The 20,472-nt window shown below is 41.6% G+C and overlaps 1 protein-coding gene across 1 annotated transcript; it reads left to right on the top strand.

Moving 5' to 3' along the window:
- The first annotated feature begins 75 nt into the window (after positions 1-75).
- On the top strand, positions 76-11,382 carry LOC134203820 (zinc finger protein 501-like). The gene is made up of 5 exons (XM_062678668.1): positions 76-229; positions 316-478; positions 10,107-10,663; positions 10,733-11,023; positions 11,084-11,382. Exons 2-5 carry the CDS (start codon positions 338-340, stop codon positions 11,286-11,288), a joined length of 1,194 nt encoding a protein of 397 aa, XP_062534652.1. The 5' UTR covers positions 76-229; positions 316-337; the 3' UTR covers positions 11,289-11,382.
- The last annotated feature ends 9,090 nt before the right edge of the window (positions 11,383-20,472 follow it).

Below are 20,472 nucleotides of genomic sequence, written 5' to 3' on the forward strand. Positions count from 1 at the left end.
AAAAATGCAGTTTCGGCAATTTCATTCATAAACAGAAGTCGATATAATCGACATAGGTAATTTTTCAACACACATGAACATAAACAGTCTAAACAGTAGAGGCATTGACGTTTTGAAACTGTTTGGTAAAGATTATTGCTGATGGTGCATATTCTGTGTGGTGCCGATCAGAAATTCAGAATAAATAGCCTGGACTCCTAGGAAGAAAAATAAAATTGTTTTAGATAAGGTAGGTAATATTTATTTTTAAAGAAGCAATACAAATTCCGAATAAAATACGTTCCAAAATTCCAATCAATTGCACATATTTTTTAGAAGCTTCATCTACAAAAGTTCAATGGAAGTGGAACGGCTGTGTAGATTGTGCCTGCAAGAGGGCCCTGATAATGTGTATTCCCGCAATATTGAAAGTGGAAATGCGGAAGAATCTTCAGAGACAAGCATTGAACAACTTGTTCTGCAGTATTTGCCAATTCAGGTGAGTTCCGGATATCACGATTTTTTTTTTCAATCGTTTATTTGAAAGGCTCTCTTGTCGTGAAGCGTTACGTAGCCGAAATCTTATTTTACACCAAGGTTTTTTTATGCAGTTAGAATCATTGTTCTCTTGTTTTTCAACTGATTTGCATTAAATTTAGAGGACAGATGCATTATACTCTATTTTGTGTGTGTAGATGTATTTGCTCCATGGGGACAGTTTTATCGAGAGCGTCCCCTGGGTCACATGGGGTCAAAAAAGGATAACTTCCTTTTAATCGTAGATAATTAGCATAAAGGGCCCTTCTTAGCCGTGCGGTAAAATGCACAGCTATAAAGCAAGACCATGCTGAGGGTGGCTTGGATCGATTCCCGTTGCCGGTTTAGGCATTTTTCGGATTGGAAATTGTCTTGACTTCCCTGGGCATAAAAGTATCATCGTGTTAGCCTCATGATATACCTACGTGGATATATAACTGTGGAAGTGCTTAATGAACACTAAGCTGCGAGGCGGCTCGGTCCCAGTGTAGGGATGTAATGCCAATAAGAAGAAGAAAAAGAAGAACTAATGCTCCCAATAATCATGCCATCGTTTTTTTTTGTTTTTTGCCTTTCTCGTACATTAAGTGTACGTCAAGGCTATAATATTGCTTCAAAAAAAAATTTCGATAGGAGGCCCGGAGGGCCGATTTTTATATACTGATCGACTCAGCTCGACAAATTGAGGTGATGACTGTATGTGTTTTTTTTTTCAATATTGAAAATGGAAACTGAACGTTGGGACCTCCAAAATCCGGTTAAAGGTGTTCCGGGAAGTGATGGCGGCGTGGGTCGGCGTGAGCTTATTTTAAGTAATACAAATTTTCCGAAATTCTTCCACAAATTCCACCGTGAATTTAGCCAGGAAGTTCACTGAAAACTGCTCCAGTAATTGCTCCGAAAATTCCTCCGGAAATTTCTCCAGGAACTCCTCCGGAAGTTCCTCCAGGAACTCCTCCGGAAGTTCCTCCAGGAACTCCTCCGGAAGTTCCTCCAGGAACTCCTCCGGAAGTTCCTCCAGGAACTCCTCCGGAAGTTCCTCCAGGAACTCCTCCGGAAGTTCCTCCAGGAACTCCTCCGGAAGTTCCTCCAGGAACTTCTCCGAAAGTTCCTCCAGGAACTCCTCCGAAAGTTCCTCCAGGAACTCCTCCGAAAGTTCCTCCAGGAACTCCTCCGAAAGTTCCTCCAGGAACTCCTCCGGAAGTTCCTCCAGGAACTCCTCCGGAAGTTCCTCCAGGAGCTCCTCCGGAAGTTCCTCCAGGAATTCCTCCGGAAGTTCCTCCAGGAACTCCTCCGGAAGTTCCTCCAAAAATTCCTCCGGAAGTTCCTCCAGGAATTCCTCCGGAAGTTACTCCAGAAATTCCTCCGGAAGTTACTCCAGAAATTCCTCCGGAAGTTCCTCCAGGAATTCCTCCGGAAGTTCCTCCAGAAGTTCCTCCAGGAATTCCTCCGGAAGTTCACCCAGGAATCTTTCAGGAATTTCCGTCAAGAATTTCACTGGAAGTTCCTCCAGGAATTCCTCCGGAAGTTCCTCCAGGAATTCCTCCGGAAGTTTCTCCAGGAATTCCTCCGGAAGTTTCTCCAGGAATTCCTCCGGAAGTTTCTCCAGGAATTCCTCCGGAAGTTCCTCCAGGAATTCCTCCGGAAGTTCCTCCAGGAATTCCTCCGGAAGTTCCTCCAGGAGTTCCTCCGGAAGTTCCTCCAGGAATTCCTCCGGAAGATCCTTGTGGGCTTCGTGGCCGTGCGGTTAGTGACGTCAACCGTCTAAACGCATGTGCTGTGGAGTGTGGGTAAAGGAAAAAATTCTCCACTGGTCCACTGGGTGTTGTGTAAATGTCCTTGTCCGTTGTCTCATGCTAAATATTAAGTGTTCAGTCTGTGCGACCTCTGGTCGAAGACAGTGATTCTATCTTTTTTCGTTTTTTCACAAATTCCTCCGTAAGGTCCTCCAAGAATTCTTCCGGAAGTTCCTCCAGGAATTCCTTCGGAATAACCTCCAAGAATTCATCCTGCAATTTGTTCAGAAATTTCTTCAGGAATTTGTCCAAAAGTTTCCCCGGGAATTCATCCAGGAATTCGTAAGAAAGTTTCTTCGAGAATTCATCTGGAAGTTCCTCGGAGAATTCCTACGAAATCTCCACAAGAAATTGCTCCAGATATATCTGCGGAAGTGCCTTCAGGATCTCTTCCGGTAATCTTCAGAAATTCTATCGGAAGTTCCTATATAAATGCTTCGAGATGTTTGCTCAGAAGATCCCCGAGAAGTCATGTAACTTCTTTAATAATTGCTCATAGCATTTCTCGTGAAATTTTCTCTGGAGTTCCTCCAAAAACTTCTCCAAGAACACTTCATAAATTACTTCGCAAACTCTACTGAAATTACCACGAGGACTCTTCCACGAGACACTCTCTCCGTAGGCGCAGTTTACCTTCCTCCTGACAGGAAAAATGACTGCACTATTATCCGTGAACATGTGGATTCGTTAGCCTCAATTTCTACTAGTTTAGGCCCACACTCTCCGGCGCCCCTATTCGGCGACTACAACCAAGCCGGGGCCCTCCTTAGCCGTGCGGTAAGACGCGCGGCTACAAAGCAAGACCATGCTGAGGGTGGCTGGGTTCGATTCCCGGTGCCGGTCTAGGCAATTTTCGGATTGGAAATTGTCTCGACTTCCCTGGGCATAAAAGTATTATCGTGTTAGCCTCATGATATACGAATGCAAAAATGGTAACCTGGCTTAGAAACCTCGCAGTTAATAACTGTGGAAGTGCTTAATGAACACTAAGCTGCGAGGCGGCTCTGTCCCAGTGTGGGGATGTAATGCCAATTAGAAGAAGAAGAAGAACCAAGCCGGATTACAATGGCGCTTCAACGACATACCTGTGATAGATCCACTGCTTTCGCATATGCCGGTGGCATGCTGTACTCTGTTGGATGGATTTAACTTTAATGGTTTCACTCAAGTGAATTCCATTCCGAACCGAAACGGACGATTGCTAGATCTAGTCCTGGCGAATGATCCCGCATTACCGAGCACACACATTTCCCTACCAGTCGAACCACTGATCAGTTTAGATGCCGACCACCCTGCTCTCGAAGTGTCTTTTACTCTACCTGATCCGATTCGTCATTCGTCGCCATCTGAATGTTACTCTCTTGACTTTCTACGGGCCGATTATGCTGCACTGAATGATGCGCTTGCGGTAATTGATTGGCAATTTATTGAATCGACTAACAGTATCAATGATGCAGTGGATTTCTTTAGTATTGCGCTGGAAGATGTATTTCTCAACACTGTTCCAACCAGACGACCCCCGCAGAAACCTCCATGGTCGAATTCACGCCTACGCGCACTGAAACGCCAGCGTTCAGCTGCTCTCCGTAAATACTGCAATTATCGCTCACCATATTCCAAACAACTATTCAATTTCGCAAGTAATCGTTACAGAAGTACAACCATTTCCTCTACAATCGACACGTGAGACAAACCGAAGCAAACCTATGTAAGAACCCAAAAAACGTTTGGTCGTTTGTTAAATCCAAACGGAAGGAATCAGGGTTTCCTTGTTCTATGTTTCTTGGAAATGACACAGCAGATACCGAAAAAGAGATATGTAATCTGTTCTTGTCGGGCGAGTGTTTCAAGCAAGTGTTTCACAATTTCACTGCCTCGCCGGTGCAAGTGTTACGTGCCATTGACGGGACGCCACGTGATGATGCATTTTGACATTCCCCGCATTACTGAAGACATGGTGATGGCCGCAATGCGCAAACTGAAGCTCTCCTTCACAACCGGCCCAGATGGGATTCCATAATCAGTTTTGAAACGTTGTGCTATAAATCTCTGCCGCCCACTTGCGAGAATTTTCCAGCTTTCGGCACTGCAAAGCGAGTTTCCTTCACACTGGAAACATTCGTATTTCCGGTGCATAAAAAGGGAGATAAGCGGAATATTCTCAATTACCGCGGAATCACATCTCTGCCTGCCTGTTCGAAGTTGTTTGAAATTATCATGCATGACGATTTATTTGCGTGTTTTAAAAACTACATTGATTTCGATCAACACGGTTTTTATCCGAAGCGGTCGGTTACTACGAACTTGGTTCAATTTACGTCCAGCTGCCTGCGTTGTTTGGATTCTGGATGGCAGGTTGATGCAGCATATATGGATCTGAAAGCCGCTTTCGAAACTGTGGACCATGAAATTTTGCTTGCTAAGCTGATGTTACTCGGCGTCTCATCAACGGCTACCGATTGGTTTAGGTCATATTTGCAGAATCGTTCGATGCGTGTGAAAATTGGCACGTCAGAATCAGAAGTTTTCGCAAACAAATCCGGAGTACCTCAAGGCAGCAATCTGGGCCCGCTACTGTTCTCGATCTTTATTAATGATATTTTCATGCTGTTGTCACAAGGCTGCCGCCTCTTCTACGCAGACGATTCAAAAATCTATAACGTTATAAAAAACCTGACAGACTGCAACGAACTGCAAAATATGTTATATATTTTTGCGGACTGGTGCTCAAGAAATCTCATGGACTTCAGGTCACTCCTAACGGAATCCAAGTTTAAAAGTGCTTGCGTTTTCGCATTATTGCATCGTTTATTGCACGCATGCTGCGACGCAGCAAAGCTAAATCAACAAAAATGACAGTTGTGCGCCGCCTCTAAATCGAGTAGTGTGCCCCCGAAAACGCGAGCACTTTTAAACTTGGATTCCGTCAGGAGTGACCTTAGGGAAAGTCCATTAATTACGTAACGCAAAAATTGGGCATTTTCAACCCCCCCTCCCGCCTATGTCACACTTTTTGTATGAAACATCTAAAAATTTTGTATGGATCGTCACACTTTGCTCAAACCCCCCTCCCCCCTCTAAGCGTTACGTAATTTGTAGAAGCTCCCTTAAGTATTGAAAAATGCAACATCATTTCATATCACCGGAAAACGCACTAATCATATTCGACGCACTAATCATATTCGACGCACTAACCATATGTCCTGTCTGGACGATCGCTCACTCGCGTTCAGCACATTGAGGATCTTGGCGTTATCCTGGATAGCGGACTTACATACAGACCTCACTACGATGACATTGTAGCCCGAGCTTATCGTCAATTGGGTTTTATTTTCAAAATTGCCGGTGAATTCCGTGATCCGTTATGCTTTAGATCACTGTACTGTTCCCTTGTGCGATCAATACTGGAATCATCCGCTGTTGTTTGTTGCCCTTACCAGACCACATGGATCGCTAGAATCGAAGCCGTTCAACAGAAGTTTCTACGATACGCTCTTCGATCCCTAAGATGGCGTGATCCGACGAACTTGCCATCGTACGAGGAGCGGTGCCGGTTGATTAGCATCGAACCACTAGAGTTTAGACGGATCGCCACTCAAGCTACGTTTGCTGGGAAGCTGCTCACGGGTCACATAGATTGTCCAGCACTACTGTCGCAGTTAAATCTATATGCACCTGAAAGACCTCTTCGTCAACGTCTATTTTTGCTTCTAGAACCACAGACTAGCAACTATGCACTACACGAACCAATTCGATTCATCAGTCGCCGCTTCAACGAATTCTTCGATATTTTTGACTTTAATTCATCAGTTGACGTGTTTCGTCATCGGTTACTAGACTTTTTCCGTACCGCTGACCGTAACCAATTAGTTTAACTAAGGCTGTGATCCATTCCAACGATTCATTTAACTTTTAGTTGAAATTTGACAGTTCGATGGTTATTTCGCTGTGGTTAAAAATAACCATGCTCCGGAGCATGGTTAGATTTGACAGTTCGATAGTTAAACTTTGTTCGCGAGAAAATTGGCGCCAAATCCATTTCGTTCCGAATAACTATCAATCTGTCAAAACTCAAATGGGTCGGCTTCGGAGTAAAATTTTAACCACGATGAGAAAATAACCATCAAAGTGTCAAATTTTAACTAAAAGTTAAATGAATCGGTGGAATGGTTCACAGCCTAATATTCATTTAGACATTCATTGTCAGTTGAATTATTTTAATAAATAAACAAATAAATATTTATTCTGAATTCCATCTGAAATTGACAATATTGACATGAAATTCAACTAAACCCACCTTTCAGGAATTCTTCCAGAAATTTGTCTAGGAATTCTTGAAGACCTTCTTATGGAAATTAAATCCGCGATATCTAGACCCAGAAAATCTTACACGCATTCATCTGAAATTTCTTCCAAAAAATCTTTCCCAAAAATTCTTCTAAGAGTTCTCCCGGAAACTTGTTCACAAATAAATCATTCTGGAAATTAATTCTTCCGAAATTTGTTTAGGAATCCTTCCGAAATTTTTTTCAAGAACCACTTCACAAATTACTCCAAGGACAAATTCAGGGAAATTCCTTCGAAAACTCATCCAAAAATATCTCTACACCCAAAAAAAAATCGTTGGTGAAATTAAAAGAAACGCTGGTAAAATCAAGAAAATCAGTCCTTTCTACCACCGTTGCCACTTGATGTTCCACCATCGTGATTCTATTTTTGGCTTGATTTACATTTCCGTTTGATTACCGCCGCCGAAACATCTGCTTTTCTTCTTCCGTCTTAAATTGGAGTTGCTTCTTGAGAACTAGCAACAACATGGAATGAAAAAAAAACTTTCGGCCTGTGGTCCATCAGGTCCAGCCGTTGAATTTGAGTACTGCAATCAAAGCTTTCATTGTTGGGTCTGGTTATTGCAATTCATTCATTTATTTAGTTAACATCTAAACAGATAACACTGAATCAACAATTTGACGCCACAATGCACGGTTCGAGGCCGCATCTCTCCATCCTCGGATACGCCCCACGCTCGCCAAGTCGTTCTGCACCTGGTCTGCCCATCTCGCTCGCTGCGCTCCACGCCGTCTGTACCTGCCGGATCGGAAGCGAACACCATCTTTGCAGGGTTGCTGTCCGGCATTCTTGCAACATGTCCTGCCCATCGTACCCTTCCGGCTTTAGCTACCTTCTGGATACTGGGTTCGCCGTAGAGTTGGGCGAGCTCATGGTTCATTCTTCGCCGCCACACACCGTCTTCTTGCACACCGCCAAAGATGGTCCTAAGCACCCGTCTCTCGAATACTCCGAGTGCTTGCAAGTCCTCTTCGAGCATTGTCCATGTTTCATGTCCGTAGAGGACAACCGGTCTTATTAGCGTCTTGGCACATTTGGTGCGGTGGCGAATCTTTTCGACCGCAGTTCTTCTGGAGCCCGTAGTAGGCCCGACTGCCACAGATGATGCGCCTTCGTATTTCACGACTAACGTTTTTGGCAGCCGTTAGCAAGGATCCTAGGTAGACGAATTCCTCGACCACTTCGAAGGGATCCCCGTCTATCGTAACACTGCTTCCCCAGGCAGGCCCTGTCGCGCTCGGTTCCGCCCACAAGCATGTACTTTGTCTTTGACGCATTCACCACCAGTCCAACTTTTGTTGCTTCACGTTTCAGGCGGGTGTACAGTTCTGCCACCTTTGCAAATGTTCGGCCGACAATGTCCATGTCATCCGCGAAGCAAATAAATTGACTGGATCTGTTGAAAATCGTACCCCGGCTGTTACACCCGGCTCTCCGCATGACACCTTCTAGCACAATGTTGAACAACAGGCACGAAAGTCCATCACCTTGTCTTAGTCCCCGGCGCGATTCGAACGAACTGGAGTGTTCGCCCGAAATCTTCACACAGTTTTGCACACCATCCACCGTTGCTTTGATCAGTCTGGTAAGCTTCCAGGGAAGCTGTTCTCATCCATAATTTTCCGCAGCTCTACGCGGTCTATACTGTCGTATGCCGCCTTGACATCCACGGACGGCTGGCGCGTTGGGGCCTGGTATGAACGGCATGTTGAAGAGATTTGCCGTACAGTAAAGAACTGGTCCCTTGTCGCGCGGCCGTCAACGGAGCCGGCTTGATAACTTCCCACGAAGTGTTTGGTGCGCGCAGGTTTAGAGGAAACAGCGGAACACGTGTTGTTCGTGTGCTCACGTTTTCGCGCAATGCGTGACCACATGCTTGCCACATGTGGTCTGGACACTACCCCGGACAACCTAGTTCGGAGGATGTGTAAAGATGAAGTTGGCTGGAACGCCGTTTTATCGGCTATCGCCCAAATCGTCTCGGAGCTACACAGAAGGTGGCGCGTGGACTCAAGCGATGGCTAGTTCAGGCGCAAATAAGAGGTGGTCAAGGGATCGGAGTCGGCTTCATGGGTCATTCCGGTGCCCTGTGGTCGAACTCGATCCTTTTTATCAAACAAGTGGCCGCGCGAAGAACAACATGGTATCGCCGCTTTCGCGGCGTCGGTCAACCAGGCGGGTTCCGAACCCGAGGACGAAAAGGGGTCCTCGTCAAGGCTGGGGCAGGCGTAGGCCTCGCGTCGGCAGAGTCCCTGGTGTGCTGGCGAATAGGCCCTATCGCAGAAAGGTCAATTTGGGGTGCACGCGGCATCATCATTCTTGATACCAGTCGTGCAGAGGGAAGCAGGCGCGAAGTCGACCCTGCCCACCTTCCGAGGACATAGGGCGTGGTAAGGCCACCTGGAAAGCCGGCAATGCGCTGGCACGATACCATGGTGTTCTTCTAAAAAGCGAGTCACGATGTTCGATGCTGCAAGGACACGCAGCTAACCTCGAGGGTGCGTCATGCACTGGCCCCCTTTGAAGCATTACTTTCTGGTTGTACCGAAGGGACGATGGGCTTAGCGGCAATGGAAACGGTTTAGCTGGTCAGGGGATGCAGCCCTGCCTCCCTCATTGGAGGTGGCCCCTAACCCAGCACTTCCTGGTCAACCCAGGATGTCTGTTGAGCAGATTCCCCCTCCATTGTTTAGGAAAAAAAAAATGTGCTTTGCTGTAAATGTGCTGTGTGTGAGGTTGGTACTCGGATTCTGATGGCTTTTCCGCAAACGTGACCAAAAAAAAAGATACACACACACTATAATAGTGCTTTCGATTATCATGTTCCGGTTCAGAATGTTCTGTTCGACAAAAATATGGAACTATTCAATCATTGACAACATTAGCATAGTGCAAACAGGAATTGTAATGTGCTACTCTTATTACCATTTTGCTAACTTCACCCCAATATTTTCGGATAATGCATTGTGGATAGATAATAGGGCCATATGTGGTTGTCGATAATAATTACACTGGATTCTGTTTTTACACTATTTACATTTTCTCAATTTTCCACTCATCCTAAATGTTTAACGTATATTCATTATCATGTGATTTTTCTTTGAATTATTCTGGATTTTTTGAAACATGTTGCGAAGAGTTTGGTGGCAAATTGAAGTACACGTTCAAAAATACGAGCGAAAAAAAATCGTGTAAAAACAAAATCCTGTGTATTATGAATTGTATTTCGCTTCTAACAAGTGCAAAATTCCAAAAATGGTTGAGATGACCAAGCTGCTTCGCCTTCAAATTTTTTCCCATTCACATATTAAAATTATTTGATGATCCTAAAGTATACAAACACAAATTCATTGCATAACCTTCTACTCTTTGTTGTATACACTGATACAAATTTTGAATATAGCTTTGGAAATGTTTTTAAGTAATCGTACTTCTAAATTACAGATTTTTAAAACCGAAGATTGTTCATACCCATACATTTGCATAGTATGTAAAAATCAGATAAAGCAATGGCATCGGTTCTACATAACATGCGTCAATAATAACGAAATCTATCAACTACGAATTTTGGAATTATTTGGCGGAACACATGATGCCCAACCAGAAGTATCGTTTACCTTGAAAGAAGAATCTACAGACAATATCTGTAAAAGTTGGAACCTAGATCAAACACTGAAGTTTGAAACGGTTGAAGTTAGAACGCTCCCCATCAATGAATTATCTTACACCGAACCGGAGGAACCTCCAAAGAGAAAGCGTGGTCGACCAAGATTGAACACGAGTGAGAAAAAAACGGAATTATCGACAGCCAAAAAGCGAGGCCCACCCACTTTGAAATTAAAGAAGAAAAAGTTGTCGCCTTCCTCGGACAAAAAGCGTGGAAGACCAAAAATTAATCATGAGCCGAAGAAGTACAAACCCCGCCCTAAGATGTGTCCCATTTGTGGAAAGTTCTTCACGGTGTTACGCGAGCATATTCGAAACCACAACAATGATCGCAAGTAATTAACGTTGATATTGTTTTCCCTAGCAGTTATGAATAGTTGTAATTACATTTTTTTCACCTCAAGGTATCAGTGCTCGTACTGTGCGAAAACGTTCATTGGAAGGAGTAATTTTTTCACCCACGTGAACATCCACACACGGACCAAGTGGTACAAATGTAAACTCTGCGACAAGCAGTACATCTATGTGAAAAGTTTGAAACAGCACATGGCAATCCACACCGGGGAACGGAAATACATCTGTACGATATGCAACAAATCGTACCGTCAAATGACATCGCTGGCCCGCCACAAGCGAAACCACTTCGAGGAACCGCAGATCAAATGTTCTGAGTGTGATCACTTGTTCTACACCAAGTACGTAACGATTAGTTCCGCACATGTTATTGCCTAAATATAATTCGAATTTATTTTCAGTGGTGAGCTTAACAAGCATTTCAAGAAACATTTACCGGATAGGCCGTTTGCTTGCGAAATTTGCGGCCGTGCTTTCTATCGGAAGTGCAACCTGCGAACGCATATGAAGATACACCTACCGAAGACAAAAAGTGGATCAAAAGCGGACAAAAAGTCACCTGATGGTGCAGTCAGTGATGAAGAAATTACGGATTACGATACATAATTTGATGATCGCTCATGTATGTGGAATTTCATTTCTTGAGTTGTGAATAAAAGAAAACAAAAAAACGTTCCATATAATGGTATAACCAAACAAACTCTTTATTCCATTCCGAATGGTTCGTGAATTGTAGTTGTATTACTTGATAGATTATTTTGATATCTAGCAGTAATTCTGCCTTGAGATGTAGGGGAAAGTGGGGCAAGATCGCCATATGGGGCAAGACAGCCAACGTTGATTATGAGATAAGTGAGCATTATATTCACATTATTATTACGAGGGAATGATTAACAACAGTGTAAATGGGCTATTATACAATAATATAAAATATAATACAACTGAAAAATGTATATGGACAACATAATTTAAAGTATCATCGTGTTTTCTTATAATTTTGTAGTTACGTAATGTAAAGTTTAAAGACAAAATTACTCATTTTTCAGCACAAATTGTTATTAACCAAGACTTTTATATACAGCATACCCCCGCTGTTCCGACAAATGTATGGGTGATTTATCGAGGTTTATCTCATTAATCCGACTTTCAAATCCATACAAATGAATCAAAACAAAATCACAGCAAAAATTTGAAAACTGATAGCATAATGTGTTTAAATGGGTGTTTTTATACTTTCGAATTAGCGAGATCCGGACTAACGAGTCGTCGGATTAGTGAGGTCCGGATAAGCGGGGGGATACTGTAACTCTAGCCTATCTACATTAATAATTTGAGAAGATTCACAGTAGTTGGGGCGGTATTGCCAACTGTATTAAGAACAAGGTAATCTCGATGATTAAGAGTCGCCCAAATGCATTGCAAAAATCATCAAAATAGTTTCTGCCTGAACCAGAGATGTTTAAAAACGGATAGGGGTGATCGGGGCAATATGGGCCACCTAAGGAAATCGTTCCGAAAAGCGCTGAAAAGCTCAAAAAAACATCATTCAAATGTAGTTGACTTATACTAGAGAATGTTACCTTTCATAAACGTCGATGAATGACGAAAAATGCGTTTGGAAATTGTTGGAATGCACTTTTGAAAATGTATTGATTTCAATGTGTGTTCCCGACTATACGGGGCAATATGAGCCACCATTTGGGGCAGTATGGGCCACCCATTCAAAACGTTTATTTAGGCGAAAAAGTATCGTAATATGGAAGAATATGATATTCCTACACCAGTTTAGAGTATTCCATACCAAATAAAATTAAAAACCGCACAACAGCGGACCAAACCGATTTGCCACTCTTCACCGTTTGAACAGCCACATTTCAATTGGCCAATGGTCATTTTTTCTGTTTCAATCGCAGTAATGCGCTGTTGTAATTTTTCCGTAATGAATCTTACATATATGATAATATTCTTGTATTGGACAACTGAAATTTGAACTTGTTCGTATTTTAAGGCCTGATATCTTGCTCTGTACAGGTATGCCCATATTGCCCCATAGAGACTGGTTTTGGGAAAAAAAAAAGTTTTATGTTAAATTCAGATTTGTATCAATACAAACATGTGTGTACAATATTCAATTTTAATATATCTTTTGATTGTGGTGTATTTTTGACCTGTATTTTAATCAGTTTTGTGTCAAAACCTTATTTATAAACTTCAAATCTTATAATAATTTTGCCTATGCAGCGAAAATATACATTTTCAAGTGTATTTTCATGTTTGAATTGAATTTTAATGCGGTTTTCACGTTGATGCATATATGTAGCATCCTCTTAAAGATCATATAACTTTTACATGATAAAACTTGTCAATAAGCTCAAAATGAGGGTGGCTCATATTGCCCCGTATGTTCATATTGCCCCTACTACCCCTATGGTTTTAATCGTAAAAATTAGCTTTAAGCAAATTCAGATATTGTCGTAGAGCCAGTGGTCAACGTATAATCATGGAATATGACATTTTCAGGCGAAACATCATTTGAACATAATCCCTAGAAGTGCAAGAAATGTGTCATCCGTTTTAAATAAATTCAGCACATTTTTGATGGTTCTCGCTCGCCTTGCCCCGAGAGGGTGGCCAGTAGGTGTTATGACCAAGTAGAGCTGTTGTACGGGGAAATGAGCAAATTAATGATATATTCTCTTAGATGAGAATAATGTCAAATTGTGAAAATGAGATATTGTATATATGTAGCAATGAAAATGTAAATAAATAAACCAGAAGTACTTTACAATTACAACTTAATCTAGACTGACGTGTTTTATTGATTCAATGGAAGGTCTTTTTATCAACATGTTTTCCCTCTGGTTGTTCGTCAGTTTCCAAATCTACTTGTTTCGCGAGTTATTACAGTAGGGTGTCCCAAAAAAACACTATGTTTAAAAAGTCATATATACATGCTTATCAAGCCTTGAATGAAAGATTTTTACATCTGGGGGATTTCTGTAGAACAACCCAAAATTATAAAAATTAGTCTGGTGGTTCCGACAGCAATTTTTGAAAAAAAGATGTTTTTTCGCACTTTTTGTGCCTCGTACTTGACTCGACTTGGTCAAGTACGAGATACGATAGAAAACGACCACACAGTTGCTGTCGAAACACGTATCTGCAAAGTAAAACGTAACGTATCTGCAAAAGGTAGTGGAATCAAATGGAAAATACTAAACTCGTCTTAGACGGTTGAATACATTCCACTAAAAAGAGCTTAAAATATTTTGTATACAAATGCTATTTTTCGATGGTTTTTGGAAAAAATCCTCTCGTAATTTTTTTTTCATGCTTCATCAAGTATTGTGCCTTGCAACAAAATGACAACTTCCGTGATCATTTTCCAAGGATCACATAGATGTGTAAAATTTATCCGCAGTACAAATACTACGCGTTGCAAGAAAAATTGGGATTAGTGGAAAATTCAAACCGCATTGAGCGGATATTTTCCTAGTAAATGATCATAGACAGCTATGCCCAACTATCGTAACATTGTTTACTTTCAATGAAATAACTGCACGAAGTTGACCGAAAGCGAATAATTTAGAAAATGCTTAACCCGTTTCGGCCCGGGTTACGATTTTAAATTGTAAAATCCACCGTTCGCTTGTTTTTCGACCGATTTGCATGAAATTTGTAGGAGAGATGCATAAAACCCTATATTTTTGTGTAGATGTATTAATTTGGTGATTGGGTCCATGGGTATGGTTTTATCGAGGGGTCAAATGGGGTCAAAAATAAGTCAACTTCCTTTTAATCGTAGATAACTAGTAGTAAGGGAAGTGGACAATTTTTGATTGTGCATGTGCATGTGTGTATATGTGCACTTTGGCCACTTCCGGAGGTTCGCTGGGATCCTGGTGCCCTCAGGGAAGTGGTCACTTTGTAAGTGGTTCTGAAACCCAGCTTGTGACACATCGAACTAAATGATTGTGCAACACAAATATAATAGAACACATTTGCAGAACTTCTGAGCGCATTGGCCACTTCCGGAGGTTCCCTGGGAACCTGATGCCCCAATGGAAGTGGTCACTTTTTGAGTGGTTCTGAAACCCAGCTTGCGACACATCAAACTTCATGATTTTGCAACATAAATACAATAGAAGGCATTTGCTCAGCATCTGGGCACATCGGCCACTTCCGGAGGTTCCCTGGGAACCTGATGCCTTTTTTGAGTGATTCTGAAATCCAGCTGGCGACACATCAAAGTTCATGATTTTGCAACGCAAATACAATAGAAGACATTTGCAGAGCATCTGAGCGCACTTCCGAAGATTCCCTTGGATCCTGATGCCCTCAGAGAAGTGGTCGCTTTTTGAGTGATTTTGAAACCCAGCTTGCGACACAGCAAAACTTTATGATTTTGCAACACAAATACAATAGAAGACATTTGTAGAGCATCTGAGCACATTGTCCACTTCCGGAGGTTCCCTGAGAACATGATGCCCCAAGGAAAGTTTCTTTTTGAGTCGATCTGAAACCCAGCTTGTGACACATCAAACCTTATCTCTTTTCATCACAAATAGACAATTATAAAGATTAGAGACACTTACAGAGCATCTGAGCCATATCCTGAAGCTTCTTGGAAACCTGGAGCCCTATGAAAAGTGGTAACTTTTTTAGTGATGCTGAAACCCAGCTTGCAAAACATCAAACTTCATGATTTTGCAACAAAAATTCCTTAGAAGGCATTTGCAGAGCATCTGGGCACATTGGCCACTTCCGGAGGTTCCCTGGGAAACTGGAGCTTTTAGGGTAGTGGTCGCTTTTTGAATGTTTCAAAGGCTTCACCCAGCTCACAACACATCAAATTTTCTGATTTTGTAATACAAATACAATTGAAGACATTGACAGAGTATCTGGGCACAATGACCTATTGCGGAGGTTTCCTGTAAACATACTGCATTTCACAACCTTGGGTGGTTATGTCACCCAGCTTGCGACACACAGAACTTGATGATTTTTTAACATAAATAAGTTGAAGGCATTTGCAGAGCATCTGGGGACATTGAGGTCATTCGCTGGAAACCACACCAAACACCCCCCACTCCTCCCCAAGGGAAGATATTATTTGGGAGGGTTCGAAAATAAATTTTCTTCTAAAAATGTTGTCACTAGGGAGGCTGCGCACCTGGTCTTAAGGTAATTGGACATTGTTAGGTGGTTTTGATAGCTATATAGCAATACATCAAATATCATGGTTTTGTAACACAGATTCAATGAAAGATACTTACGCAGCGGTGTCAGGCCATTAGGCCGAAGTTAGGCCATCTTCCTTCTTCTTTCTTCCTTCGTCCTTCTCACTTTTTCCTTCTTACTTCTTTTTTCTTCTTTCTTCCTTCTTCCTTATTCCTTATTCTTTTTCCTCTCTCACCCTTCTTACTTCTTTTTTCTTCTTTCTTCCTTCTTCCTTATTCCTTATTCTTTTTCCTCTCTCACCCTTCTTCTTTCTTCCTTTTTCTTTCTTCTTTCTTCTTTCTCTCTTCTTCCTTCTTCCTTCTTCTTTCATCCTTCTTCCTTCTCCCTTCTTCCTTCTTTTTTCTTCCTTCTTCCTTCTTTTTTTTTCTTTCTTCCGTCTTCCTTATTCCTTCTTCTTCTTCCTCTCTCACCCTTCTTCCTTCTTCTTTCTTCCTTCTTCTTTCCTCTTTCTCTCTTCTTCTTTCTTCCTTTTTCCTTCTTCTTTCATCCTTCTTCCTTCTTCCTTCTTCCTTCTTCTTTCTTCCTTCTTCCTTATTCCTTCTTCTTTCTTCCTTCTTCCGTCTCCCTTCTTCCTTCTTCCTTCTTCTTTCTTCCTTCTTCCTTCTCCCTTCTTCCTTCTTCCTACTTCCTTTTTCCTTCTTCATTCTTCTTTCTTCCTTCTTTCTTTTTTCTTCTTCTGTTTTCTTCCATCTTTCTCCCGTCTTCCTTCTGCCTTCTGTTTTCTTCCTTTTTCCTCCTTCCTTCTGCCTTCTTACCTCTACCTTCTTTCTTCTTCCTTATTCCTTATTCTTTCTTCCTTCTTCCTTTTTCCTTCTTTCTTCTTCATTTTCCTCTTCCTTCTTCCTTCTTTTTTCTTCCTTCCTCTTTCTTTTTTCTTCCTTCTTCCTTCTTACTTCTTACTTCTTCCTCCTTTTCCCTTTTTTCTTCTTCCTTCTTCCATCTTCCTCCTTTTTCTTTTTTTCCTCTTCCGTTCTACTTCTTCTTCACTTCGCACTAGCCACTTCTCACTCCCCAGTACTCATTCGGCCTAATGGCCATTCGGCCTAATGGCCTTCGGCCTAATGGCCTTCGGCCTAATGACATTCGGCCTAACGGCCTTCGGCCTAATGACCCAGCATCTTACGCAGCACCCAACTAACATTTAATGTCAATGTAAACCTTATTTCAACTCGTCTATACGGCTTCAAGCTGAATATGTATGCTATACATTTGATCAAGAACTTCTATTCAATGCTTTTACCAGCAAATCTGGCGAATCTATTCAGCTGTTTTTGATGTGCCTGCACAACTACTTTACAGCATGTTACACAATTTTTTCTCAATCTTTACTAAACCATTTAGTAATAAAATTCGCTTCAATGGCGCTTATTCAGATTTTTTGAATCTGTTAAATAACTTTTATACAGCCACTGAATTCAATTTGATTAAATATTATTTGAGAGGAGAGTAAATTTCGAAATTTAATTAATGTTTTTTTTTGTGATAACTCAAATATCAATTTTGTTTGCTACCTAGATTCGAACTCCTGATCTCCTGATTCAATGGCCGCTGCTCTGTCATCACCGTCAGTTTGACATATGTAAATAGCAAAGAAAATTATGGATGTGCTTCTTCGCATACCCTATAGGTTGTTTTACTAACGCTATTTTCAGATTCATGCTGTATAAACGTTAGAAAAAGGCCTACATGCTGCTTTCAGCACATAAGCTTAAAAATTATGCTTTCAGCATTATTTCAACCATTATTTAAACATCTGTCAGCCAGCAAGTTCTGTGGGCTAACTTTTATGCATCATCAACGCTGAAATTGTTTTTAGGCAACATTTTATCGATCTGTATAGATGCTACTCTGCTGCTAATCGTTTAACAGTAGCCGTCGACAGCAATATCGCTTCTAAATGGCTTGTTTTCTTACACTATCTGCTAGCATTAATGGCAGCGCTTTGTCAGTTGCTATAAGAGCAGGTGAATACCTTTGTAGCTGCATTACAGAAATCAATAGCTCATACACAGCTCCGGTAATAAAAATCAAAATGTAAACATTGCGTTTTGACGTTCCATACTGATAAGCTAGTAAAAGAAGCAGTATAAGGTTTACTTAAACGTTTGTAATCTTCAAAGATACAGAAGTTGCCTAAAAGCTTCGTTAGTTCCATTACGCTATATTGTTAGTGCTATAACAACAGCCAAAACGTTTTCATTGTGTATGCTACTCACCGTAATATGGGAAGTTGCTAACAAGCAACTCAATTACATACATGAGCTCTTAACGGATGAGCTTTGTTGCTAATTCAGACAGAGCTGTTTTATGACTATATGAAAGCTGTATAAACGATAAAAGATGAAATATATTCGGCACAAACTGACTAGCTGATAGATATTTGGGTAATAGTCGAGTTGAAGTTTAAGGGATTATTTGCGGAGGCTTTTCTTTTATTCAGCTTTGGCTGCTTTTATTCAAATATTATACAGCCAAAGACTAGAAATTGAAGCTTTTAGCACCAAAATTGTTAGTTGGGCATCTAGATACATTGGCCACTAATTTTTACCGGTAAATATGCTATATGATATTTTGGAACCTTCCTTAGCCGTGCGATAAGATGAGCGGCTAAAATGCAAGACCATGCTGAACAAAGCTGGATAAGATTCCCAGTTCGGTGCAGGAAAGCATGCTCCGAAACACACAGTACAGTAGACGTTCGATAACTGCAATGCTTTTTAACTGCAATTTGATAGTTGCAACAGTTTTGCAGTTATCGGACCGTTAAACTTCAAACTGATGTCAAAGTCAATGACAGCTGCATTGCGCTGCACATTTAGATGCACTTTTATTGCATCTGACGTCGATTGACAACCGTTTGACGTCTAGAATGCGTTGCAGTTATCGAACGGCATTCGTTAACTGAAAAGTAAACATTTTGCAGTTATCGAACGGCTACTGTAGATTATTTGGAGAAAACAAAATCTTTCAGTTTGATGTGTCGCAAGCTGTTTTTCAGAACCAATTAAAAAAGGCCACTTCCCTGGGGGCATAAGGTTCCCAGGGGACCCCCGGAAGTGGCCGATGTGCTCATATGCTGAGCAAATGCCTACTTTTGTATTTGTGTTTCAAAATTATGAATCATCAAATGTGTCGCAAGCTGGGTTTCAGAACCACTCAAAAAGTGACCACTTCCCTTGGGTCATCAGGTTCCCAGGGAACCTCCGGAAGTGGCCAATGCGCTCAGAAGTTTTGCAAATGTTTCCTATTGTATTTGCGTTGCAAAATCATGAAGTTCGATGTGTCGCAAGCTGGGTTTCAGAATCAATCGAAAAGTGACCACTTCCCTGAGGGCTTCAGGTTCCCAGGGACCCTCTGGAAGTGGCTAATGTGCACAGATGCTCTGCAAATGTCTTCTATTATATTTGCGTTGCAAAATCATGAAGTTTGATGTGTCGCAAGGTGGGTTTCAGAACCACTCAAAAAGTGACCACTTCCCTGAGGGCACCAGGTTCCCAGCGAACCTCCGGAAGTGGCCAATGTGCACAGATGCTCTGCAATTGCCTCCTTTTGTATTTGTGTTGCAAAATCATGAAGTTTGATGTGTCGAAAGCTGGGTTTCAAAACCACTCAAAAAGTGACCACTTCCCTTGGGGCATCAGATTCCCAGGGATCCTCCGGAAGTGGCCAACGTGGTCTGATGTTCTGTAAATAACTTCTATTGTACTTGCGTTGAAAAATCATGAAGTTTGATGTGTCGCAAGCTGAGTTTCAGAATCAATCAAAAAGTGACCACTTCCCTCGGGGCATCAGGTTCCCAGGGAACCTCCGGAAGTGGCCAATGTGCCTAGAAGCTCTGAAAATGTCTTATATTATATTTGTGTTCCAAAATCATGAAGTTTGATGTGTCACAAGCTGGGTTTCTGAACAACTCAAAAAGTGACCACTTCCCTGGGGGAACCAGGTTCCCGGAGCATCTGTACCGTATTTTAGAGGTCCAAACGTGCAGTTTCCATTCCTACTATTGCAAAATGATGAATAAAAACGATTGCATCATTATTAAGAGCATTTACTACTAGTTATATACGATTAAAAGGAAGTTGACTTATTTTTTACCCCATTTGACCCAGGGGACCCCCTCGATAAAACCGTACCCATGGACCCAATCACCAAATCAATACATCTACACAAAAATATAGGGTTTTATGCATCTCTCCTCCAAATTTCATGCAAATCGGTCGAAAAACAAGCGAACGGTGGATTTTACAATTTGAAGCAACTCCTAACACTTTAACTAAAATGTCACTGAAATATTTATTTATCGGCCCACAGCGGATGTCACTTTTCCGACCGATGAGAAGAAGAATCGTGGAAAAAGAAGACGCTCGTGGTCCATAGGGGTGGGTTCGTTCATCAGTGCCGCCACCTACAAAAAACTTGAAAAAAGTATAGTAACATGGAAATTCGAAATGACATGATTTAATTAAAATGCCTCTAAAACGTTATGAATAAATTTCAGTCAAACTATTTTTGGTCTGTAGTGTGAACATTCTTAAGAATTTAATTTAAT

Source organism: Armigeres subalbatus, unplaced genomic scaffold (genome assembly GCF_024139115.2).
Source record: "Armigeres subalbatus isolate Guangzhou_Male unplaced genomic scaffold, GZ_Asu_2 Contig245, whole genome shotgun sequence".
Lineage (NCBI taxonomy): Eukaryota > Metazoa > Arthropoda > Insecta > Diptera > Culicidae > Armigeres > Armigeres subalbatus.